Raw genomic sequence first — 25,437 nt, 5'->3', positions numbered from 1 at the left:
AGACGCCACACAAATGTTTTTCAGCACACAAATATGTTTAATATTTAATCCACACGGATGGAGATCGATGCATGAATTTCCATACTGAACAAAGAGGATGGGCTTCGGTGTGTCTGGAGATTTACAATAATCCCTGTACACGTTACGACGACACGCCACCGCTCGCCTGCTTTACACCAAACAGTCCGATCCACAGCCATTCAGAGGAGAGGGATTTGTTCCGGACTCGAACCCTCGACCTCTCGCGAGATTTAAAGCACGTAAACACGTTCTGATCTCTGATCGACATCATGCTGCCGCAGGTGCCCGTTTTGGGCCCAAATAACGTCGCTCTGATGAAAAACACCTAAATCAGGACTCTTCAAAACAGAGGCAAGATGGGATGCAAAACATTTTAGGTAACAGCCTAAATAACCCAGACTAAATTTGACAAGTAGTAAAATTGACTTTACATTTATTGTAATTCAACATATCCTCAAAATGTCAACAAACCCGACGATTTAAACCGTTCGCAACAATTTTAATGCCAAAAAAGATTGAAAGTGTCAAAGCACCTGTAATCTGCACCCGTTAACAATCAGGGTTCATATTTTCAGTCACAAATGGTTAAAGATTATCTGATCGGCTGCTGTTTGGAAAATCAGACTGATTTGTGGTAGAAGTCAGTTTTGCCACACTTGTTATTTATTTATTTTTTGGTTAAAACTGTTGCATTCTGGGTCTGTGGGCTTCACTTCGAGACGAGGTGGAGGTTTCACAGGTGACGAACTAAATGAAGGAAGAGGACGACTAACTCGGGCTGATTCGGGGGCAATTGAGGTAAATATAGGAGGAGATACAGTGTGCTTACAGGGTGAGTATAAGATCGATACAGAGGAGGGGAGGTAGTTATGAGGCTGGGTTACAAAGCTCATAAAGATGGTTAACAATGCCCTGGGTGGGAGAGATAGGATGGCAGGCAGATTACTAGATCAGAGGAGGTACTTACAAGGCTTTAGAGTTACAAGGTGATGGGGCAGGAGGGGATATCATAGTTACAAGGGACCATACACAGCTTGGAGGGTCATTTTAGAGCCAAGGGAGCTTTTCCTCGATCAGGGATAATTACAAGGTTTGGGTGGCTGGAAGCTTTTGGGGCCAGGGGGAGGAGGAGGAGGAGGAGGTGGTGGAGGTGGTGGTGGTCGGGTGTGTGTGTGTGTGTGTGGGGCATTAAAGCAGATCCAGGTGTCACTCGGGTACGTAAGACACCTGCCAGACGATGATGTGGCTCCGCTCCGCTTTGCACAAGGCAGGTTTCATCTGCGTGGCCCCACCGCTCTCTCCCTCCTCCGTCTCGTCGTCTTCTCCATCGCCTGAGGAGAGAGACACAAAGAATATAAGAGCTGCGCAGAATTTCTATATATACACTTATTTCTTTCATTTAAGTCAACGATTCAACACACAGTTGCTGTTGCCTTAGACTGTCTATAAAGATGGAGGACATATCTCCACTTCTTCCCACTCGTCACGTCGTCCCATCTTCTTTTTTTTTTACAGTCTATGGCTGTTATTAAGAATGGTGCGAGTGTTAACTGTGACACACACACACACACTTGTTGTGTTAGTGCGTGTCAGGTTGACATGCAGCCGTGGTTGCTCACCGATACGGAAGTCGATGTAGCCCTCTCCTCCACTCAGCACCAGCACGTTGTGAACACTCTGGGCCTCGGTCTCTGGGGGCGCTGTGGAGCCCTGCCCCTCAGACGGACTGTCCAGCACGCTGCCATTCAGGGTGGCCAGAACATTGCCTGAAACACACAAAGGAAAAGACAAGAAAACAGGTTGAAGACTTGGGGGGTTGTAGTCGGCTATGGACGTGTAACAACATGCAGGTACTATTGTTCATTTAAACAACATCTAATTACTGCTGGAGGTGGGGTGCGTTCAAAACCAAAATCCTTTTTGTTGGAACAGATGCCCAGCGACCCTCAGTTAACGTCTGATTAATCCTAAACAATGATGACAGCGTCCACATCTGCCTCACAAGCACGGTTAGCAGACAATGGAGCTTTGCACTGCGTCAGCCTCAGTGTATTATCATCACAGATTAATGCTGTAATCCAAAATTCAGTTACGTGAAAAATATTTTAAGACAAAAGTGAAAAGGAAGATTCCACCTGCTTGGATTTGGTGTCAAACTTCTGTGTAAATGAAACAAGGCTGGAAAGGGTTTTAAAAAACACTGAATTCAGAACAGGGGCCTACCGGGCACTGATACGAAGAACTTGACTGCGTCTCGGTGTCCGTGGAAACAGAGCTGGGCCTGTGCCATCGAGCAGTAGGGGATGAAGCTGCCGCTGCTCTTTTCAGAGCCGTCGTCGCCGTACACGTGGATGACTCCCCCGGAGGATGTTGGAGACACTTTATTGGCTGAGAGGGAGAAGGCGTACAGGTGTGAATAACGGAAAGAAACCTGCATTTTGTTTTTTCTTTACAAGCAAATCATAAGTGGTGGCGTGTCACCAAAAATACCAACAACTTAACACAAAAACAAATACAAATCAACCACAACATCCATATTTGTCCAAAGATCAACTGAAAATGAAAAACCTTTTTAAAGAAACACAAAAGCAAATGTCTTACATGCGATGAGTCTGGTACACACGAATATACAGCATCTTTAAGTTGCAATGAATCAAATGATGAAGAGCATGCAAAGCCACCGATGTGTAAAAGCACCAGTCTGATACGAGAATGAAAATGGAAATCCTTGCACACAGAGTATTTTTGGTGACCATCAGCAGAACGAGGACTACAAGTGTCAACCGTGTCCTCGCTGCTCGAGCTCTTAGAAACAGGTTGCATCGCTGCAGGAGAACATGAAGGTTCGACTGGGTGAAGGCAAAAGGAAAAGGTGGATCCCAACAGCAGGATGTCAGGAGCGCTCCCACTTACCCCTCAAACCCAGGAGCTGTCCCCGGTGAAGGACCACCGCTACGGGAGGTGGAGGAGAAGGAGGAGGAGGAGAGGAGGAGAGCAGAGGAGAAAGGGGACAGTGACAGTAACAGTTATGACTGTGTGAAAAGAGGTGAAACCATCGAAGGAAGGAAAATAGAGTCAGGGACGTCATGGGGAGAAGAAGGGGGGGACCTAAAGATAACTGCTGCACGTGTTTTTATAGAAAACAAACTCATCGGTTCAGGCGACCAGTGAGATTTTAGATTTGATACGATTGGATAAGATTAGATTATGAAGTACAATTGAGTTTTGTATCGAGGATAAAATTCAGAGATTTCAAGAATTAAATTGTAATGTTACGAGAACAAAATTGTAATTTAATGTTGTTGACGACCAGAGGAGATTTTCCCGTCTCTGTGGTTCTTTCTTCTGAATCGACAGTTTCCTGCACAATCCTTTTAAAACCATGACACTTATGATGATGTGATGCTGATGAGCCCAAAGATTATTAGTATTTCATGATGTGTGAAACCTAATTTAACAAGATCTGTGTTCCTCATTTTAACACAGGCGACCTCTAAGACATAATTTCCGTAATACAACAAATTAACGCTCATAATATTATGACTTTATGCTTTTTATTCTAGTAATATTATGATTATTTCCCTTCAAGTGTCCCATATACTATATTTCAGGGTTTCAACAAAAATCTAAATAGATGAAAATTAGTCTCTAATTGGGTTTGTGGTGTAATTTTTCAGCCCCAATCTCATGATCAAAATGTGAATTGACCACCTGATGGCGCTGTTTGATCCTTAATGTAAAATATAATTATTTTAAATGTACCAAATAGAATCATAAACAGGACACGTTTCTTCCGTTAGGACACAGTTTGGATTTCTATTTGCAGCTGGGCCCATGAATGACCTTTTGCACATGTTCTTGTTGTGAGCTGTGCACATGGAACTCACTCTCCGTCAGTGGGATGGAGATGATCACACCGTTCCCAGTTCCTACCCACAGGCGATTCCCACCGATCAGAAGCGCCGTGATTCGCACGAAGGAGAAGCCCAGCTTGCCGGTACCTGTGAGGGACAACCAGAGTGAGGGCAGAACAGTTGAGGATTGAAGGGAGTGTTTAAAAAAGCACTAGAAACATATATTCACATTATATTCTCTGAGAGGCCAAATTGAAAAGAAACTCACCCAGCATCTTGCTGACGTACGGCTCAATGTCCACGTCCTGGAGGTGCTGGTGCGTGTGGGCGTGGTAGAGGCGCAGGGTGGAGTCGAGCCGGATCGACACCCACACGCCATCGCCGATCCACGCTAGCTGCCGCACCTGGCTCTCCCTGCGGGGGTGCGCGTCGAAGGACTTCTGGATGAGAATCACACAAACATCATTACAATAACAATAAGTGTAGTCGCCATAAAAAGGCAGAGAATCACAACTCACCTCGATCTGCATGCTCTTGGGCTGGATGACGTGGATCTTGTTCTTGTAGCCGCACCACACCTTGTCGTGGACGACCGCCATGCAGCGGATGGAGTGATGAGGCCGACCGAGGTCCATGAGGTGGTAGTTGGACAAATCCCACTGGCCGTCTGTTGACAGAGACACACACACACGGACACAGAATTGAGCACAGGGCCTGGTTATATTCATGTAAACACAAAACACCGCTGATCAATGAATCTGTGATAAAAGCTGATAGAACACTGGATCTATCCATGTTAATTTGTCACAGAACTAGAATCATGTGACCGGTTTCCTGTGATTTTGGTTGATTTCATGGCTCAAGTCGGAGTGAACGGAGCCTGAATGGTGGAGACGCTAAACTGACATGCTGGTGCTCAGGAGCCCTGTTTAAACAAATGTTTCAAAAATGCCAGATACCCTCTGATCTGTGGAAAATGGCGAGGGTCCCGTCAGCGAGGGCGACCAGCACACGACCTTTCACATGCCTGCAGTTGAGAGAGAAAACAAAGACTGTTGGTGTAACAGGAATTCACAGACAGACTTATGTCAACTTTACCCATGTGGCACTTTGCATAGCGTAAAATGCAGCTCAACGCGCTTCACCTCAAACAGAAGCTTATAAACAGAACATAAATAAAAGCGACAAAATCTTTGAGGTACGGCAAGATTAAAATTACAATCAAAGAAAAAGGCTGAAATAATTAAAAGTAAGACCATAAAAATAAGTTTTGCGAGAGAGGATGTATTTCTAACATTTATGTGTGTGTGCAGCTTGTTTCAAATCTGGCACGACCACTTACACCAAGCTGAGCACCGAGTCTTTGAGTTTGATGGAGTGGAGACACTTCTTCCAGTTTCCAACGGCCGAGTGCACGTAGAGCCTTGAGGGACAACAAAAGTGGGGACACACATTAACTAGAAGACACCAACTAAGATGTCAAGAGAGCTTTTGGTGTGTCGCTGTGGAGAATCTCCTGCTGTTCAGCGGGACGACTCACCAGCCGTTCTGGGCCCCGAGCCACATGGTGGGGGCCACGCTCGTGTAGCTTTTGGAATCGTCGCATCCGTCCTCTGACTCTGGAGGCTGAGACGATTCCTCTTTGGACAGGCCTCCGTTTCTGTGAGGACCGACGAAATACGTGGATATTATCAAATCATTATCTAATGTACTCAGGGGTTTATTTCGGTTGTCTTGAGGGGGACAGAATTCGAGCTCTTACCTGTCGGAGACGTCTGTAGGACGAGGCTGGGGATCGGTGAAGACGTGCTCGGTGAATGGTCCTGGAGGGCCGGATCCCATCGTGTGGTTGGCTGTTGACTCTGAGACCTCTGTGGCTTCAGTGGCTTCCTCGGCCGACTGTGCAGGGTGAATCTTCCCGTTCATGGGGGGAGCAGTGGGGGCTGCGGCACAAAACCATTCAAATAAATAATAAACCTAAAAAGTTGACAGATTTCTCATCTTTCTATGATAACACAAAGATGCAGGAGTTTTCACAGTGTGTCCACCTTGTCCTTTGTCCATTATGGGGGTATCAGTGCGTGAGGAGCAGTTGCTACGGGCAACGCTGCAGTTGGTGGCGCAGCCGACGAGAGTGATACCGGCCAACATGTTCTCCACACTACCGGTGTCCTCGCCTGCGCCGGTGCCAGCGTCACCCGGATCCAACACGATCTCTCCTGCTGGGTAGTCGCTCTCACTGGCAGCTGAACACAAACACACATATCAACACAACAACAACAACAACAAAAAAAAGTGCAATAAAAAAAAAAAAAAATCTCTTTTGGGTTTTACCTGGGACGCTGGAGATGCAGAGCACGTGGGCGTTGCAGACGTTGAACTGGTCGACCAGTGAGCCCGGCTGGTTGGCGTCGATGATGACCACCTTGCTGGCAGAGTGAGTGCTGGTGAGTATCCACACTCGACTGTTCATGCTGTCTGTTTCTTGGAGCTCCTTTGACTGGGACAGGGAGACGGCAGTGATGATGACAGCGAACCCAAAACAGACCAATATAATTCATCTTTTAGGCATTTTTGTCTGAAAATAGATTTCAGTCACTGTGACGTAGTGATGGTTGTACCTTCCTCTTCTCCGGGGACGTGTGGCTGCTCTTCTTCTCCGCTCCGTCCTCGTCAGCGTGCAGGGGATCGCTGCCGCCCAACAGGGCTCTGCTTGGTGGCGACTCCTGGCTGCCGGCCCTCCATCCTGACAGGTCCACGCCTGCCGCACACCACAACTACAAGCACACACACGTGCAAAAATTAATAGGACGGAACTAGCCACACTGAAACAAAGGATGCTCGCTCTTTTGCCCTTAAATAACATTGAATCAAGTTGTTACTACTCGGTGTGGACCTACCGGGTATTTGTAACTTTCCACCACTGTAATTTTTCCATCTTTAGTTCTCACCTTCCTGTTGGGGTCCTTCTCCACCAGGGGGCGACAGTACACCGGGACAGGAACATTCTTCATGCGATTATCGTCTTTTTCGTTGGTGGTCTAAAAGCAGAGGTGATGAGAAAAGTCACGAAGAGGAAACTACAGTAATGAATTATTGTGTGGTTCCCTCAGTGCACCTCCAATGTTAAAATCCAAGGATATTCAGAGTTAGTGCTACAACATGGTACCTACTACAACAATGGGTTTATGGGGGAAGGCTAAAGGGAGAGGAGCAGTGAAGGCGCATGCTGGCCCCATGTTGGTCTCACCTGTTGTCTCTTCAGCGGGCTTTCCTGAGCGGTGTCCGTCTGACCACCAGTCTGTGGGAGACCAGAGTTAGAGCCGCCTGCCTAACAACACACTCCGGCCCTCAGGCGCTTCCAGCTGCACGGGGATCAACCCCTCGAGAAAATCTAAAGGTGCACTGTGATGCTGCTAAAACCTGTTTTTAAACCATTCTTCCCGACTTTGGCGTAAATCAAAGGTTTAGTCTTGTGATCATCAACAATACATACACATCATACATATAGATACAGTAGATGCCACTTCCCTGGCTGTCAGTGACCCGCATCAACGAGTCACACAACTGGTAGTTTGTTCTCCACATGTGTTATTGTTGTGCAGTGTGTGGAGGCCCAGGGTCTGTGTGTGTGTGTGTGTGTGTGTGTGTGTGTGTGTGTGTGTGTACCTGTTTGAAGCGTGACGGCACACTCCAGCCACAGGCCTGCATGATGCCGTCATCGCGGCGCATGTGCTCGCGGACCTGCCGGTACTGTTCACGCCGCTGCTCTCGGCGGGCTAAGACCGCCGAGTCACTGAGGAGAGACGCAACACCGTTACTGGCCAGTCTGCAAGCAATGGAGGGAGGGGAGGCCGGGAGGAGAGAGAAAAAGAGCGAAGCGTTAGCAGCCTGGCCAGCCGGCAGCAGGAGGAGGCAGAAAGAGATGAGAAGACTGAGAAGAGGAACATAAAGCAGCTGCAGTGGTTAAACGAAGCTTTGTTCTATAGCTCGAGCCAAACACGTGTTTCATCACCCTAAACTGAAACGCTAAAGATTTTTTAAAAAGCTTTTTTTGGGGCATTAAGAGGTGATGAAACAGTTTGTGTTGATGTGTGTCTGATGTGAGTCCTGTGTGTATTTATGTATCTAACTTTCCAATTAAAACTCTGCATTGATTCTCAAAACAGGAAGGTAAAAGAAGTGTATGATCCAAAAACTAAATGTTCTAATGTGAAGAAATTTATGTAGTTCAATAACTTTTGAAGCTTTGGACCCCAGATCCACGTGCAAACAGATTCAGGATATTTTTTAAACTTTCTTTAACAAGTGCCGTTCTGGTAATATTATACAGTATATTGTGCCTGAAGCTTCCTCTGAATGAAATATGAACTGGAACTATCATCCTGTTGAATGTTTGAGAACCTGCTGGAAGCTTTCTGCTCTTAAAGCTGCCGCAAGCGAGCAAGCGAGCAAGCGAGCAAGCGACCAGGTGTTCAGGCCACAAGCAGAGTGAGAAGCAGAGGAGGTCGGAGCTTCGGTGTGAGGTGTAAGTTAAGTGAAGGTTCGCTGCTCACTCTTCGGGGAAGAACTCCAGCGTGCGGTTGGAGGTGGAGATCTGACACATGGTTTGGCTGCGTCGCTGAGAGAAGCCGGCCGGCGAGGGCGACTTGTAGTGGATGTTGACGCTGTAGTACGGCCGCTTGACCGGCGGAGGGCTGGACGACGTGCTGAAGAGACGTGCAAAGCTGGTGGACAGAGTCAGAGAGGGGAGGAGAGGTTGGATTATTTTTACGTATTTCTAATTGTACTGAAGTAAAGATTGTTTAAAACATAAACCAGAATCTCACAACTGCCAGATGGTTGACTTCTTTTTCTCTGTGATTGGAGGACTCTCCCGGGACGCCCTGCGAGGAAAGACAGAAAGGACACAATATAAACCACGACAGCTTTTATTATTTTTACAATTTATTCACTATGTTGAGTTTCTCATCATTTTTTTAAAAAATCTCCGGTCCAGAGCAGCATCTTTCTTTTCCCTCTACCTGATCATTTCCGTCCACCGTACGGCCTCCTGCAGTTCCATCAGTCTCTCTTTGTACTGGTTCCTCTCCATCAGCACGCGCGCCATCTCCACCCGGGTGAATCGCCGCCGCTGGGTCATTGTCATGTCGCCGTCCTGCATGGGCGATGAGAACTGGAAACATGGGAGCACAGTGTCATTTAAAAAAAATACACATTTAGAGGCAGACGTGGGTTTTCTACAATGTGAGACTTTCATTATGCCGGCGTTGGATGAAATACACTGAATCTGTGAAAAACTGAAAAAGTGAGGATATCTCCATGACTCATTTCACTCACATCATCCGCTCCTTCATCCTTAGAGTCCCGAGACGCACCGAGAGCTTCGGCTCTTAACCTGCAACACAAAAGCCAAAACAGTTACAGAGAACTAGTGGATGTGAGGAGTGGTTCTGGTGCCGAGACTGGGACTGAATCTCAATGTCGCCCCCCTCAGGACTCGAACCATGAACCCTCACAGACTAAACTGACAGGAGTTTGAAATAAACTGAGAGATTAGTATTCAGACATCTTGTCCTCCGGTTCTCATTCTTTGACAAGTCACGCGGAGGAGACGTGTGTTTGTTATATAGTCCCACAGGGTCACTGAGACTTTAGGGGCATTGTTTATGCAGAATCGTTGTATCGTGATATTGCCATGTATCGAGGATCGAATCCTGAGTTACCCTGTGATTCTCAAACCCAGTCACTAAGGTGTGAATCATATATTAAGAGGTAAAAGTTATTGGCCTCATTATATTTGAAGGAACATGTCATTTTCACCTCTTGAGTTCTTCCTCCAGCTCCTTGACTCTGGCGTCCACCTTGTTCTTCGACTGCCTCACGGCCTCCAGCTCCTCCCTCAGCACCTCCTGCACCCCCGACAGCTCGTCCACTTTGGCAATAAGGTCGTTTTTCACAATGTTCAGAGCGTTTCTGTCGAGCAAAGACAGGAGGAGGCAGTGAGGAACCTGAAAGCAGCTGCAGGAGACTGCGAGCTGAGCTGTCACGTTCCCAAACACTCCTTTGAGAACAGGCTGTATGAAAATGCACAACGTCGCACACACTCGTCCGTCTCTGTGTCTCTTACTTGGTCTCTAGGAGCTGTTTGTTCTCTGTCAGCAGGTTCTCCACCTCCTTGCCCATCCCTGAAACAGTCACATCCACATCATCATCACATTATACACAACGTCCAACAAGCAGTCAACGCAAAGACTGACAAATGGATTTCACTGCCTTACATATCTATCAAGGTAAGTGTCAGCTGTGTGACAAATTATGAAATACTTGTGTTATAATACTAATGTTATTAAATATTAGGGGTTAACAAATTTCACAAATTGGGAGAATGTTTAGTAAAATCAAAAAAATAGTCGACTCCTCTTTATTTTTTTTCTTGAGGAGTCATCTTAAACTGCGACGTCTGCTACGGCATCACCAGGAAGTATTTTCCTAGAAAACTCCGTACTGTTAGATTTTAATTTTTTTAACCTCAAAATAGAAAAATTATCCATGATATTCCACAAGTGCCCCTTTATCCAGAATTCATGGAGGTTATTAATATGCTCAACATATTAAATCCTAATCGTCAAAATTCTTGCGAGAAATTAACAGAAACATTTACATGGAAGCAGCAAGCAGAGTGCAACACGAGCCCAACCCACAAACTGTAAGCAGAAATGAAAGGTTTGCACATAAGAACATGTAAAAAAATTAAAAGAAACTGAACAAAAAGAGTGTATTTTATACCAAGTGTCAAAAAGACAGGAGATAGATTATTGGTTAAAACTTTGTTAGAAAACTTTGTGTTTTGAAAAGCTAATTCTGTGATGCGTGACCTGACTGGAGAGGCAGAGAACCACCAGTCTCCAGATCCCATCAACCACCACCAGGGTCTAGACCCCGGGGCGGTTTCCCCCTTTCAACCATGAAGACAACATGAGGGGGTCTAAGCACCAAACAGACTCTTATTTGTTTCACATCTCTTACTGTGCACAGCAATACATTGTGTTTATTCAATTGAAGTCTCTCCTGTTTGAACTGCTGTGTTTCTCCTTCACCACGAGATCACTCGCCTTCTACATTCACCGTCCAATCAAAAGGGGCGTTTTTACTTTAATGTTCCATCACGTCTACAAAGCCCCTTCAAAGCAAATCTTTATTGAGATTTATTTTTTTAGTTGTGTGGGATGCAAAGGAGGCATAAAAATGTAAATATAATATAAAGCCGCACAAAACAAACCCAACAAACAGAATACAGAATAAACCAGAGGGATGTGAAAGCTCAAGGCCAGGGGATGACATAACAAGCAAATGTGACCATGAGAGTAGGCGAGGGGGCGCCTTACCGAAGAAATCATCGCGGACTGGAGGCGGAGGAAGAAAAGGGGGAAAGGAGGAGAAGGAAAGAGGGAAAACGGCACAGATCGGAGAAGATGGTGAAGAAGAGAGGGACAGGAAGGGAAGAGAGAAAAGAGGACGCTGATAAGCATTTGTAAATATCTGGATTTGAGGAAGAGCAGCTGGGCTAAAGGACTGAAGAAGTAGAAGTCAGGGAGGGAGGTCGATTCTGTGGCACTGAATTAGATTTATGTACAGATTTATTTCAAAGCCACAGTGAAACCGTTTTAGGAGCACATTGCCTCTTTCGGGAATAATATGATTCCCATGTGAACACGTGGCTGAGTGGGACTCTCCTGAGGGTCATATCAAAAATCGTTCATATACAACGGGATGAAAAGTTAAGGTATGCAGACTAATCACAAAAGATGACAGTAATTTCAATGTGACTTTTTTTTTTAATCAAAGAAATTTGTAAAATCCCTGACCAAGCAGTAAATCATTAAAATAGTGGCTTTGTCTGTCTCGTACACACTGATTAGTACCTGCTCTTGGAAGTTCGGAGACAAGTCGAGAGAGTAAAAGAAAAATATACCAACCAATACGATAAGATACACACCTGAGAACTCGCCTATGGGTGTCACCAGCAGAAGCACATACAGGGGGGGAAACAAAAGAAATGGGTGAGAGGTTAACAAATGAGCTCCCTTCTTATTCCTGCGATCAAAACCCAAAGGAACCCAGTAACAATAATTAAGATTGAGAAAAATCTCACACGATTCATCAAAATGTATGAACCATCGACTGTATATAACGGACGAAGTGACTGCTTCTCAAAAGTGAAGCCAAGTGTCTTAAGAGTGTAAAGTTCTGCCTCCTCCATGTTAGTAGATGGGGACATGGACCAAACTCAAAAGTCCAGATAGTGAGAGGATGTAAAGACACATCGTCTATTTTTATATACAGTCTATGGTATTAACCCGTTATAGAGTGCCAGTGGAAATGTAGGATAAATAATTACTGTGAATATGAAATATTAAGTACACTGCACTGAATATCTAAGAGATATAATAAATGATTGAAGTTCTGCAAACAAATGTCCCAAAACATTTTAAAAAAGGTTGGTGTAAAACGGGGTTTCTCTCTCCTGCAAAGAAGAACAAAGAAAAAACTAGAAAGACAAATAAATGATAAACGTGAGTGAATGGGCAGCTGGGGTCGGGGGATTGTATATATTGTTTTCTCAGGATGACTGTGGGATGAGCTGCTGGGATGGAGTGTATTCCAGCCTCAGCCATGCAAGGGAAAAAGAACACGTCACACGGAGCTCCTGCCCTGCAGCAACCACAGCAAAACACGAAAAACTGGCTTTGCACTCATGCATCCACTAATATTTCCCTTCGTCTGGGTCCATACCTATTCGGACAGTACTAAGTAATATCACGTATTGACACGTTAAAGCAACACAATGTGAGAATTGCTCTCAGGTACACTTAGGGGCCCCCTACAGGTGGGAGGCGTAACTCATATTTTTATCAGCGTCATTAATACCAGTCTAAGTTTGAGCCTCTCCATGCACAGCGGCACACATTTGTTTACAGGCAAACTGAAAAGAACCAGCAACCAGGGAAGCCGAGCAGAGGGGTGATACATACCCTGCCACATGCATTGTACTGTATATAGGCATCTTGATAATAACATTTGTACAAAGTAAAACATCCATAAAGTTGTTGCCATCCTTTGCAGACAGGCAGGATTCTGGATGCGTTTGGAGAAACCCTCCAGATAGCACAGAGCTGCGGCGCTGGTTGTTGCAGTTGCTGTCATGTGACTTTTGAAGCATATAATGCATGTTTCAAATTGTCCTGCATGGTTCATCAGCGTGACAATCGTGCAATCTCAGGGGTTCTGGGAGCACTGTGGCAATGGCAGAGATGCTATTCTCCCTATTTTAAGTTTGTGTACCATCAAAATGATTTTAAACCCGTTATTTTAAGGTAAAAAAGAAATGACACTGTGTTGCTTTAACATGCAGGACATTGTCATGTCAGGGTGCAAGAGCCTCCAGCTTCACTTCCAGCAGATCAAGGAGGTTCGTGTCAGGAGGAAGTGAAGGAGGCGGCGCTTTTATTTTCAAGCATTTCCTTTAGAGTGAAAAACTTACCACTGCATTATGAGATGCATATCACTAAGATGTGACCAGTAGGATGATCTCATGGTACAGACTGTTTCTACTTTACTGTCAAGAGTTATGTCGTTCCACTAAGGGGATTTGCAAACGACCCTATAAAACAAAGCAGCAGATATCACAGCCAATGTCGTGTTCATACCGAGCAGCTCGGCGCCTGCATCTACGTCTCCGATGATGTCCGACTTGGCGTCTTTGATCTCGTGATAAAGGGAGTCGGTGTTGATGCCGAAGGCCTCGTTCACGATGCCCTGGGAGGGGCTGAAACACACAGAGATAGTAATCGTTAAACAATAAGAGTGGAATCTATTTTTTTTTTTCAGTTCAGCTGAAATATAACACTTCTTTATCTGCACCTCAGCCGTGGTAATTTACATGTTTCACCTTTGACTAAAGGATTAAAGAATCTTCTATGGTCCGAGAAACAGTAACTGGCCTTGTATTGATGGGTAAAAAAAGGACCAGATTGATTTTCTTGCATGTTTGACCCTAAGCGATGACAAATCTGAACTCTGAATGACACACGATGAAACCTAAGATAACTTTGACAAGAATAAACTCACTTCATGAAGAAAAACACCTTAGAAAACCTGAATCACTGTGATGTGTGTGGGAAATGTGCATTTTTAAAGTAAACGTGCAAAAACACTGATGCAGTCCTTTAAACTCTGCTGACTAACTTATAAATCAATGTTGATCACGTTGAAAGATGTTTTAACGTGTTTCTATGAAAGACACTGTGGATATTTCCCATGAATATATCGTGTAGTTGTACCTGTTTCCTCCCCCGTACCCGCGGTGGTCCACACACATGTCGAGCTCAGGAGTAGAATCGATGATCTCCTGGAACTCGGACCACTCATCACTGCTTCCCATACCTGGAGAAATGTGACACAAACACGTTCAGCTGCTCTTTGGACTTTAAACATCTTTGGTTGCACTTTGCATGATTAATAACACATTTTCAGGGTTTTGACCCCGGGGCGACCTCTCACCGATGCTGACGTTCCTGGTTTCCTGGGAAACCTGCACTTCCATATTCCGGCTGAGCCGCTTGGCACTTTTCCTGTGGTTCCCGGCCCGCATGGCATCGAACTCGGAGTTGGGGAGGCAGCCCTCGTTGATCGGGGTGACGGTGGCGGAGGGGACGGAGGAGGTGGGTGTGTTGGACTTGCTCCCCGTGCTGCTGGGCGTGGCTGCTACTGAGTCGGACTCGGATCCATCCTCCTTGTGGCACAGCAGTGGAATGAGACGATGACATGGCGACAAGAGACCAACAATTTACATGAGCATCATATGGTGAAAATAGGATCAGGCACTAACTTTGTAACTTTCACACCTGCACTTAACTTTTTTAATTCTACAGCAACTGATTTTACTGGTGATGCTGCAAAATGATATGAGAATCAATCGTGACTTCACTTTCTTGAGGCAGCTGCACGTTTCCTTTAGTTTTTCTAGGTTTAACGTTGTTTCACTGTGTTTAAACACATGCTCTGTTATCACTGTGGTGTTTGGCTGTTTGGGAAAGATTCACGTTTTGTTGCACGACATCTTGATGCATGAAACTTGGCTGATTTTCAGAGGACATTTTTACTTTTTGAATTTGTAGGTAGGTCAGATAGTTTGTGTATATTCATAAGACGACTTTAAACTGATTTGTTAAATGAGATATTGTGCATGTGCCTCATGATTCGTTGGGTCCAGGATTAATTCTTCACTAAAGACTTCAACAGGTTGTCGATCATCTTTAAGTCGATGCAGTTAGAACAGTTTGACCACAAACTGCCAAGAATCACTGTCCTGAATCCTAAAAGGCACTTTTTGAACGTGAACTCTTGTCAGGATGATTTCAAAACGTAAAAAACCAGAAGGAGCCACAACAAAAGCATCTACGCCCTCTTTTCCACTCACCATGTCTGTTTCTGTCACATATAAAGCACAATATTCTATCAAATTTAAAAAAGAAGCTCACTTGGCAACTTAAAGGCTTAAACTTAAAGTGCAAAGTGTAAAATAAAACACGAGGACTCATGGCAGAAGCTTCACCATCACACAGAAAAGCAAATTCTGCGGAAAAATAAATACGGGGTCCCCTGCTTGCTTGAGTCAACACATATGCTTAACAAATCTGACTTTAAAGGGTTGGTTCCCAATTGGTGTGAAAAAAACTGTTTCCCCTAAAGTGACACAAGCAGGCGGAGGGGGGGTGTGGCTAGCAGGACGGGCAGCGGTAAAGCAGGCCCCTCCCCCTCCCCCTTCCCAGGCTGCGGTGGGAGGTCGTGGAGGAGGACACGACCGCCGGTTGTCTGTCCCACCTGATAGGCAGAGCTGGAGATTGACTGGCCGAGCTCGCTGACCTGCCAGGTGTCTTTCCCGGGCATCATCCTAGCCCCCCCGAGACCCCCACGTACCATGCCCTCGCCGCTGGGGTACAGGCTCAACGACGGCGGGCGCTCCGCTTTGCTGCAGGTGAAGGAAACACAAAGAGGTGGAGACGGTTAGTTATTCATTCATTAGATTGACTCACTTACTCCTGTCCAGCACAGGGGGCCTCATTATAAAGGAGAGTATCTATACTACAGGTGCACATGCACAGACAGGCCAGGAATAATCAGCATTTATAATCGATGCACAAGCACAAAACAGGGTCTAATCATTCATTACTTATGGATCCACTTTATCGTAAAACACTTAAATCAGCAGTGAACTTTTAATGAGCCACATCTATTCCAGAAACCGGCCAATTGGAGAAGATTTAAGTCGACTCAGATCTCCCAGCTCGCAGAGGAGGGGGCCACTGACACTCCAGGTCAGGATTTAAAATCACCTTGGTTAGCTCAATTAAAATGGTGGAGGTGACATTCAGTATAGTAATTATCAGTATCAGGGAAAGGCAGAAGCAAAACGTTCCTGTATCTGTTTCCTTTATGTCAAAAACATAATGTATTTAATTTCACTGTAATACAGACACGAGACGGTTATCAATCTTCTCATTTATCTCTTGGCAAGTAAGAGAATACAAGTATTTAAAGTAAATGTTTTTAAACTGTGTGGAGAAAATGAGAAACACACAGAGAGGCTGCGAATGCCTGCTAAAACAATTCATATGGAAATGTGCAGCTCAAACTGTTTCCGTTAAAGTCCATTTCTACTTTGCTTAAACTTGATAGATAGAATTACTTCCTCTTTGTACATATCAACGTCATCCTCAGAAACAAGCAGGACAGGCTGACACACAGACGGACTGACAGGCAGACACAAGCAGATGAGGGAGAGACCTTTGAACTATTCCCTATTTCACACATTGCGATGAGAATGCAGCATTAATGACGCTCCGATGATAACAAACAGCTGCACCAAGCATCAGCAAACACAAAAAGGAATACGTCTTCAAACGAGGAGTCGAGGTTTAAACACCCACAAGAAGCGTCAGCAGCTTTTTTTTCCCTCTTCTAATCTTAAATCCAGGCAGGCATTTGGTTTCAGACGATAAAGGATTCGGGGCAGTTGCGGGGACCATGTTGGATTTACCTTTTCCTCCATGTGTGGCGTTGACTGTGCAAAACAGCAGCACAGAGAGCAAGCCAGCAAGACAGACAGACAGACAGACAGACAGACAGTGATTAGAGAAATACAGGAGACAGGGACATGCAGTGACACATGAAAACACGTAAACACAACCCCACACCCTGAGATTCAGCTGCAGAAGCTGCCCCAGATGTCGCACTCCTCTTGTACGGTGCACATACATATTCAGGACTCATGACGCTGTATAGCAGGTTGATTAACAAAATGTATTTTTTCCTCATTGTTCCCGACAAAGCTCAGAATGGCTGCCAGTGTTTTTTTGTGTGTGCATTTTCTCTCCTCTCCGCCGGTGGGAGGTACCGGCTGTTCATCAGGGCGTCTGACAAACAAACGCCAGCGTCGGTACAATGAGCATGAAAAGCCTCACACGTTCAGAAAAAAAACATGAAACGTCAGCAACAAGACGATGGGGGTGAAGACGGATGAGCTTTAAACATATAAAACAACTCACGTTCGTCCACAGCCGGGGCCTTCCGATTGGCTGTTGGTCCCTGCCTGCTGCATTTTGGACCGCTCTATGTGCTCGACGTACGTCTGGATCATCTGTGATCCACAACAGGAACAATGAGCAAAGACTTGAGGAGAGTGAAGGAATGTGAGATGTCATGTATTGGTGCATGTAGAACAATCTATAATCTACATTAAAGAGCTCATACTGAGATATCTGAATACTGTTGTTTATCTAATATAGTTGATATCAGACTTAATTTGACGCTTATTGTTTTTTGATGCATAACATTTTGTTTTCGGTGTTCAAATTCTACTTTTTCGACTTTCCAGGCTGCCACTGACTCCCTTCGTTGCCAAGGAGGTTACGTTTTCAGTGGGTCAGGGAAGAGCCTATCCACTTGCTTTGTGGATCCAGATCTTTAACAGATTTCTCCGAGAATAATTCACGGATTTGATGAAATAATAAACAATCAGGCGTGTTTAGGGGCACTGATATTTGTTTGTGAGTGTGTGAACAATCTGGTGCAGATCCAAATAGATCGTTGGCGGAGGTATGAGCTCTCTGAGTGCCACTCTAGTTTTCATAATGGTTTGAAAACAATTTGCAGACCACAGCAACAACTGTGTCTGCTTTAAGTCTGGTTAAATCTCAAAATAGAAATGAGCTACGACTTTGTGCCCTTGATAATGAAACATGTGAGGATGATGAGAGTGACAGTGTTCACACGACAATTCATTTGATAATAACAGGCCGGCAGGTTTGGTGGATTTCACGATGGGTGAAGAGAATGAAAAGTTGTCGGGGTCGAAGGTTTCCTCTCACCTCAGTGTGGCGCTGGTGCAGAGCGTTGTACTCTTTCTTCGTGTCTGACTCTCGCTCCTCCAGCCGAGTGACTGACACACAGAGAGACGGACAACAGTTTAAAAGCAATTCAAGGGTCTGTATTTTAACTCAGACACGTTTTCATTGACACAAATATTCCAATATCAACATTATTGGATTAAGACAATAATGTGAACAAGACACTGCCTTGTAAACAGTATTTTCTGGTTAACTTAATCTGAATCAGGTCATACTCAGAATATTCCACTGTGAAAATCTAGTATAGACAAATAGAAACACATCAATACGACTTCACTAAACAGCCAAATACTGTGTGAGCAGAACAAAAGCAAATCAGGGTTTCAGTTCAAATCTACCAACATCGTCCAACAGTGTCTGCTCCCGTTTCCATCTTCCCCATAGAACTACAATGGAATTTTTAATATGACACTTTCTTTTATATGCATATCAGGATAAAAAAGCCTCTGCAGAATCTTTTTAAACTGTTAAAAACGTCATTTCCAGGTTTTAGGAGTTTACTCAGATCTGGTTGAGCTGCAGTATTTTACAGTGTGTGAGGTCACGTCCACTCACTTTGGTCGGAGTAGTTCTTTGTCTTGAGCTCCAGCTGTTTCCCCTGCAGCTCCAGAAACTCCACCTGTACCTGCAGGTCCTTCTTCTCAGCTTCCAAGGCATCTTCAAACTCAATGAATTTCTGGTGGAGAAACACACGAGCAAGACGTTTGGCCTCGACACAGCTTCACTTCAAACCACAGATTTTACAGAACGTGACGGATCACATGTAATATTTTCCACGTCGTGTACAGGTTGGGTTTTTGAAACAGAATTTACAATAATGACAAAGCTGGAAGTGTATTGTGATTCTAATCTTGATCTCAGCCATGTTGAGTCATCACGTTTCAGGGCTGCACTGCACAATGAGAACAAGGCAATTTAAAACCTATCGCTCACAAAAAAGGTTGGAGATGGTCGATACGTCTAGGAAATAACTTTTATTTGTCCGACAGCGAGCACTTCAGCTCTGTAACTGAGCAGCCTGAGGCAAACACAGAGCAGTCTGCTCCTCGTTTACATTACCCGTGTTTTAATTTTTGGGCTTTTCAGTAAAGCTGTTCACAATGACGTCCTTTTTTTCCAGTGCAGTGAGTCTGCAAAGTCTTAAGACTGTAATCCTCTGCATGCAGCAAGGCCAGGGAATCAGGAGCGTGCTGCACACGTGTAGCAAACACAAAGTGGAATGCTACAATTTGATGACTTCTGCAAATGCAACAACTAATTTAGTCACTTGAAAAAGTCCTTAAAAAAACAATCCTTGTATAATACGGCCACGTTTGACATGTGCAGAGAAGCAGAAGCTGAAATATCAGAGAAATGTGAGTCTCCTCGTTTACTGATTCAATAAGATTAGTTTTTTTTCAATAAAGGTGATTATAGATTGAACAGATAACTGATATGAACATCAATAATTATAGTGATATTATTTTCATCAGTATATGTTGATATAATGCTTATGTACAAACACAGTGAGGAGGTATAACACACAATTGATCTACCTGAGATTTAAAACTTAAAAGAAATAATTCTGTAACATTTACCACGATATGATAAATGTCACGTGGCAATAAACTGTATATTAATAACATGTTATGGCCATTTCACTCTGCCCAAGGTGAATTTGTATTGTACTATAAGTAGCTGTGTTGTTTGTGCACATTGACCAGTGTTAAACTAAATAAATACAATAATAAATATATCAAATAAAGAATCACATAATGCAGATAATCTAGCTCATAGCCCATAACATTCAATAATCGTATCTGGGGGACATTATGGTCTGTTTTTTTGTGCAAATAATTGGTTTTAAAAAAACAGACACAAGCAGTTATCTCTTCTGCTCATATCAGATATTTTTTGACAGAAGATATAATAAGACCACCACCATTATGCCACAGCAGCAGACCACAGCTACACTCATTATACCCTTCATCACATCCCCTTCGACGGGGAACATCTCCTGCAGTCAGGTCCTCCAGACGTACTCCTCTATTTGCTGCATTTACCTGCATCGGACCTTTCACCTTTCAAACCTCAAGAGTCTTTGTGAGTAGCACGAGGTGCAGAGCCCATTAGAGAGGCTGTGTGTCCAGGTTAAAACAACAGCTGGGCACTTTCAGAAAGGACGTTTGATTCACAGTGTAAATCACAATTACACTGGTAAAATGACACAGTGTGCAGATTGATGGGCTGGATTATTGTGTTATTCTGTGCGCTATGAATAATTCATGAGGCAGCGCGGTGATGACGGAGTGAAGCTAATGTGCTTTCCTGACAAGCCCCAGCTAAGTGTGTCCGACTGCAGTGCTGCCACACATGCAGCCGTTTACACCGCGTAATACATGAAGACAGCGTGAACTGACGGCAGCAGCAGAGAACAATATGAAGTCAGTCATTTTTTTTTTTTTAATAAACCTGGAGGAAATAGTTGTCAGTTCAGATTTGTCTCAAGTGTTTGAAGGAGAAAAACTGGCTTGTGACTGTGAATGTGCAGAACTGAAGCGGTTAAGCCGTTAAGTTCACGTTATCTGACGAACCACATCAGGAGGGAAGGTGACGATGATGAAATGAAGCAGAGGCAGCGGCGATCTGTCTTTTTCACCGCCATCACACTTTGAGAGGCGTGAAACCTGCACAGCTGCTGATGGGATCGCTCCAGCAGACGGAAACCTGCGGCAACAGAGATGCTTCTTTCTAAAAGGCTGAATTTGTTAAGCTGGCTGTGATCCGGGGGAATCCAAGTCTCCACGAGCAGAGAGCGAGCACTGAGCTTTGTTTACCATCAAGCTGAGGCCTAATTGTAATCTGAGCCGTGCAGTGAGAGGGTGTGTTATTGTTTTCCCCTGCCTCTGAGATTCTCTCGCTCTCTTCCTCTCACCCCGCTCATTCTTCTTATCAGCCTTTGTCGGTCCAGTTCTGCCGCTGCCTTCACTCACTGGTTCACTCACACTGCCGCCTCATAAAACCTCAGCGTGTTTCATTCTCTCTCTGCTTTTGTTGTCCTGCCTCAGCTCCTCATAAGCACAAATCAGGTTACAGTGCCAGTGTGCTCTGTGTACTATTGATTTCCTATGATTCCCCACCCCTCGCACGGCATCCCATCCCCCCCCCCCATTATACCCCCCTCTCCCACTCGGACGAAACTGTCTCTCTCCTTATTTGTGGCCTTCAAAATTTTTTTTATTTTCGAGCTGTTATAGAAAAGAGATTTCTCATGCCAGCTTCAAACATAACCTAACATGGAAGATAATCCTGAATGCCAGAGAAAACCACGAAATAACCAAATACAGAAACAAGATAATTGTATGATATTACTGTCTGAAGTGCTTGGAAATACCACTTCTATACAGCTAAACATTTAGTAGGTGTGGGACCAATATGAAACCTAGATGTTCCTGGAACGATCCAGACTCCTCACTCACAAAAAAACAATAAGCAAAGCACTTTACCGCCAACTGCTTCAGTTACATGTTTTGGCAGCGAGCAGCAGAGATAATACGGATTGCTCCTCTGCGTCGGTTCACCAGCAAACGCACCAAAACCCTCCCTTGATATGGAAAATGAAGGTAAACAGACCTTATTGATATTTAAAGGTTGTTCAAAATGGTGATTCCAATACTTTTTGCTTTACGTGAGACTCTTAAGAGCTCCTGAGAGCATGTTTAAGGTTTTATTGTATCGTAAGCACTTTGTCACATTGTTAAGAAAGGTGCTGTATGAATAAAGGTTATTATTGTTTGTGTTATTATTGTCGTATCATCTCCTAAGTAGCAGGAATCTTCGGGCCTGTGGGCGTCTGTCATTTAAAAACCACGGCGATGGTAATTAACAGATTTAAAAAAATGAAAACAAATGCGATAACTGGCAGAGGAGAAAACACAGGGGGGGGGGGGGGGACAGATGATGACACAGGCGAAAAGCTGAGCTAAGCTGATACCAACAGAGCTGCCAGTGATATGCTGAGGCCTCTTAGGATGGGAGGAGGATTAAAGTTGCTTTATGATGACTGCTGGATCCCACGGCTGCTCTGACACCGGTCAGAGGAAGACAGAGAGGGGGGGGGGGGAGAAGAGTCGCTGGAGGGGGGAGTTTAACCGGTAATGTAATAGCTCCATATTAATGTCCACTTTTGTTATCTGTGTCCCTGTTCCTGCTGTGTTTCCCAGTGTAAGTGCCCAATGAGCCTCACGCTTACACCATTCATCTCCTTCAAATTCAAAGCATGGCCTGATGGCCCTTTTTAGCACCAGCTCAGGTAAGAGACACGTGTGCTACCAGTGACACTTAGCTGTGTTTTGTGCGCTTGCCGGTGTTGTCAGTGTTGTCAGTAGTTGCATTGGTACTGGCAGTTGTCACAGTAACAGCGGTGGTGGTGGTTTTATGAACAGTAGCTGTGACACCAGAACTAACAGTCGTGTAAGCAGCGTTTATTCACACTGCAACTAGAATGTGTTCTGCTCTCTTACATAAATATAATGTGGGATTGTTTTTAGCGATTGCTTACGTTTGTTATCCTTTTCTTTTGCCATTAATTTTAAATAACGTTGAACGTTTGTATTTTATAATTTGTTGACCTTGATTTTATTGTATTGTTTTGCTTGTTGCCTCTGATGTCATTTTTTATTCTAGTTTACATTTGTCCTCTCATTTTATTTACTATTATTATTATAATCATTATTATGTACAGATAGCGTGTCTGTGACCGTGACAGCAGATTTTACCTCCGCATCTTCAACAGGTTCAATATCTGGCAGATTAGATTTGGATGAAGAAGCCGGAGGATGAACAGAATTGTGAGGGAATATTAATAAGCATCTTCTCTTTGCAGAACTTTGTAACTCTCGTAAATATTCACTGTGCTATATTTATCTGTCTGTACGTTATAAATGTTTCATGTGCAATCCATTCACTGTATTCACGGCACATATTGTTCCTATAATCCTTACACTTAGTATTGCATGTTACTTATTACTTACTGTTGCCTACTTTGCCTCTTGCTGCTGTAGACCAATAAATTATTATCTTATCTTATGTTATTCTTTCTGTTCTCTCTACTGTATCTCAGACCTTGCGACGGCTCCACTGCTCCTCTCAGACCCCAGAGGTTACTGGCTTTCAATTTTTCATCGAGCATCATTTTGCTTAAGAAAGCTGGTGTGCTTCACATAAAGTAATAACAATAATATAAAACACTCTTTTGTAGAACTCATTTTAAAACAGTAACAAGGTGCTTAAATTGTTAGAAATGAAAAAAAAATGATGACAAACAATAGGAAACGTTTAGGTTCTTGTTAAGTGCTTCTGCTGAATCATATGTTTTTAAATGATATAATAAGATTACAGTCGTTCTTTGGACAATCAGGAGTCAGCAGAGCACCGACACTAAAAATAAGCTCAACAATGTCATGTCACAGGCCTCAACGTGAGTCACATGTCTGATGTACCCTCTCAGACAGGGAACCGTGACCAGGAGGAGGATGTGATGGAGCGGGTGTGGAGGCCCAGAGAGCCAAGGTGGGGGTGGGGGGGAGTCACTCACCTCCTCCGCCTGCTTCCTCAGCGCCTTCTCCCGCTCGTACTGGGTGATGAGCTGCTCGTTGTCCTCCTTCAGCAGCTCCAGCTCCACTTCGTGCTCCTGGTTCTCGGTGAGCACCCCGTCCAGGTTCTCCAGCACGTTCACCACCAGCGGCATCAGCTCCTTCACCACCTCCTCGTCGTAGCTGCGGATCAGCCGCTCGAACTCCCGGTAGATGCTGTTGGCCAGGCCCGACACCCGCTCCGACATCACGGAGCCGGAGCCGTAGTCGTCCTGGTAGACCACCTCGTCGATCTGCAGCTCCATCATGTTGCCAGCGGTTTCCCAGATGAGGAGGCTGCGCTCGGACACAGTTTCGGGCCTCGGAGGCGACACCGTCCCCGGGTGGGGGTTCCGCTCAATCTCAGCTTCTTTTTTTTACCTCAGATCACGAAAACACTTGATGCCATTTTGCAGCAGAGTTCCCGGGTGAAGACCGGCTGTCGTGTAACCTTGAGCTCGCTACGGAAAATCTCGGTAGTGATATTGTGGTGTGAAGAGGGCCCCCTCCTCCTCCTCCTCCTCTTCACTCCCTCGTATCGCCTCCAGACGCGGCTCAGCTATTCCTCTCCCCCGGCGCACAGCATCCGATCCGGGGCGCAGTGGGTGTGAGGGCCAGCCTGTGGATCGGCCCTGGAGGATGAGTCCATGCCGAGGAGCCGATTCGTCGATGATGTTGCACCTGCCTCTCAGAAGCCGCAGCCATGGACCCCAGCCATTACAGGCAGGGCGAATAAATACGAGAATAAATAGGTCAATAAATAACGCTCCGCTGCGGATCTCCTCCCGACGCCCGATCGGCCGCTACACCGCCGTCGCTGCCATGTTCCGCTCCCCTCGCTGCCGATGCTGCTGGGCCGGGCGTTGGTGGTGATGTCTCCCGATGGGAGAGGCTCACCCTGCTGATGGAGGGGCCAGCTGACCGACTGCGGTGACGTCACAGCGTCTGCATTCAGCCAGCGCGCTCACTGCGTCAAGTCAGACACGCGACAGCAGGAGCGCGCACCGGCACTGGCACTTCAAAATAAAGCAGCGAAAAATCAGATGGTAGCTAGTGTTAAAGGCTCGGCTTTGCAGTGAGGCCACAATGAATATCATCATTAATACATAAATACAATCATTGGTTTGCTTTACTTTTAAACTTAAAGGTGCAGTGTGTAGAGGTTAGTGACATCTAGTGGTGAAGTTGCATGTTGCAGCTGAATACCCCTCACCTCACCCTCCACTTCCAAACATGACAGAGAACCTGTGGTAGCCTTCAGTTTTCATAAAAACTCAAAAGGTGTTTAGTTTGTCCCTTCTGGGCTACTGGAAAGAACATGGCGTCCTTCGTAGAGAGGACCTGCTCCCGATGTAAATATAAAGGGGCCATTGTAGTGTAAAGAAAACAACAATTCCTACAATTGTATCCTTAAACACAAATAAGTTTTAGTGAGCTTATTTCAAAATAGTTTGATATTAAGGACGCTAATTTCAATTT

At 44.9% G+C, this 25,437-nt stretch overlaps 1 protein-coding gene and 1 long non-coding RNA gene across 15 annotated transcripts; one reads left to right on the top strand and one right to left on the bottom strand.

Annotated features, from left to right (window-relative positions):
* Positions 1 to 12: 12 nt before the first annotated feature.
* mapk8ip3 (mitogen-activated protein kinase 8 interacting protein 3) lies at positions 13 to 24,901 on the bottom strand. 14 transcript variants are annotated; one of them, XM_034594007.1, is made up of 34 exons: positions 23,922 to 24,890; positions 18,902 to 19,022; positions 18,308 to 18,378; positions 17,486 to 17,577; positions 16,978 to 17,001; positions 15,762 to 15,909; positions 14,439 to 14,670; positions 14,219 to 14,321; positions 13,586 to 13,704; positions 11,875 to 11,886; positions 11,264 to 11,281; positions 10,006 to 10,063; positions 9,699 to 9,851; positions 9,216 to 9,273; positions 8,900 to 9,051; positions 8,705 to 8,761; positions 8,432 to 8,602; positions 7,545 to 7,704; positions 7,126 to 7,176; positions 6,827 to 6,916; positions 6,497 to 6,652; positions 6,210 to 6,375; positions 5,924 to 6,121; positions 5,638 to 5,818; positions 5,416 to 5,535; positions 5,218 to 5,298; positions 4,835 to 4,902; positions 4,394 to 4,542; positions 4,144 to 4,312; positions 3,909 to 4,022; positions 2,935 to 2,973; positions 2,245 to 2,409; positions 1,641 to 1,787; positions 13 to 1,352 (listed from the first exon to the last, which is right to left on the bottom strand). In XM_034594007.1, the coding sequence occupies exons 1-34, from the start codon at positions 24,225 to 24,227 to the stop codon at positions 1,228 to 1,230; spliced, it is 4,074 nt and encodes a 1,357-aa protein (XP_034449898.1). In that variant the 5' UTR covers positions 24,228 to 24,890; the 3' UTR covers positions 13 to 1,227. The 14 variants fall into 14 exon arrangements, with proteins under 14 accessions (XP_034449898.1, XP_034449902.1, XP_034449909.1 ...); XM_034594011.1 differs by having other exon boundaries at positions 4,144 to 4,315; positions 7,545 to 7,671; positions 23,922 to 24,889; XM_034594018.1 differs by having other exon boundaries at positions 4,144 to 4,315; positions 7,545 to 7,671; positions 15,858 to 15,909; positions 23,922 to 24,889.
* LOC117766803 lies at positions 1,716 to 2,020 on the top strand. Its single transcript, XR_004614755.1, has 2 exons — positions 1,716 to 1,836; positions 1,872 to 2,020. It is a non-coding gene; the product is annotated as an uncharacterized LOC117766803 (long non-coding RNA).
* Positions 24,902 to 25,437: the final 536 nt, after the last annotated feature.

Source organism: Hippoglossus hippoglossus, chromosome 8, assembly GCF_009819705.1.
Source record: "Hippoglossus hippoglossus isolate fHipHip1 chromosome 8, fHipHip1.pri, whole genome shotgun sequence".
NCBI lineage: Eukaryota > Metazoa > Chordata > Actinopteri > Pleuronectiformes > Pleuronectidae > Hippoglossus > Hippoglossus hippoglossus.
Note: the sequence above shows the minus strand (reverse complement) of the source record. Positions and strands in the feature narration are given on the sequence as shown.

Coding starts and splice junctions, on each gene's coding strand:
- mapk8ip3 (XM_034594006.1), bottom strand. CDS start 24,227: ATGATGGAGCTGCAGATCGACGAGGTGGTCTACCAGGACGACTACGGC. Junction 9,052..9,215: donor AGGATGAAGGAGCGGATGAT/GTGAGTGAAATG, acceptor CCATGTTTCCAG/TTCTCATCGCCCATGCAGGA. Junction 1,788..2,244: donor GTTCTTCGTATCAGTGCCCG/GTAGGCCCCTGT, acceptor TGTGTGTTTCAG/GCAATGTTCTGGCCACCCTG.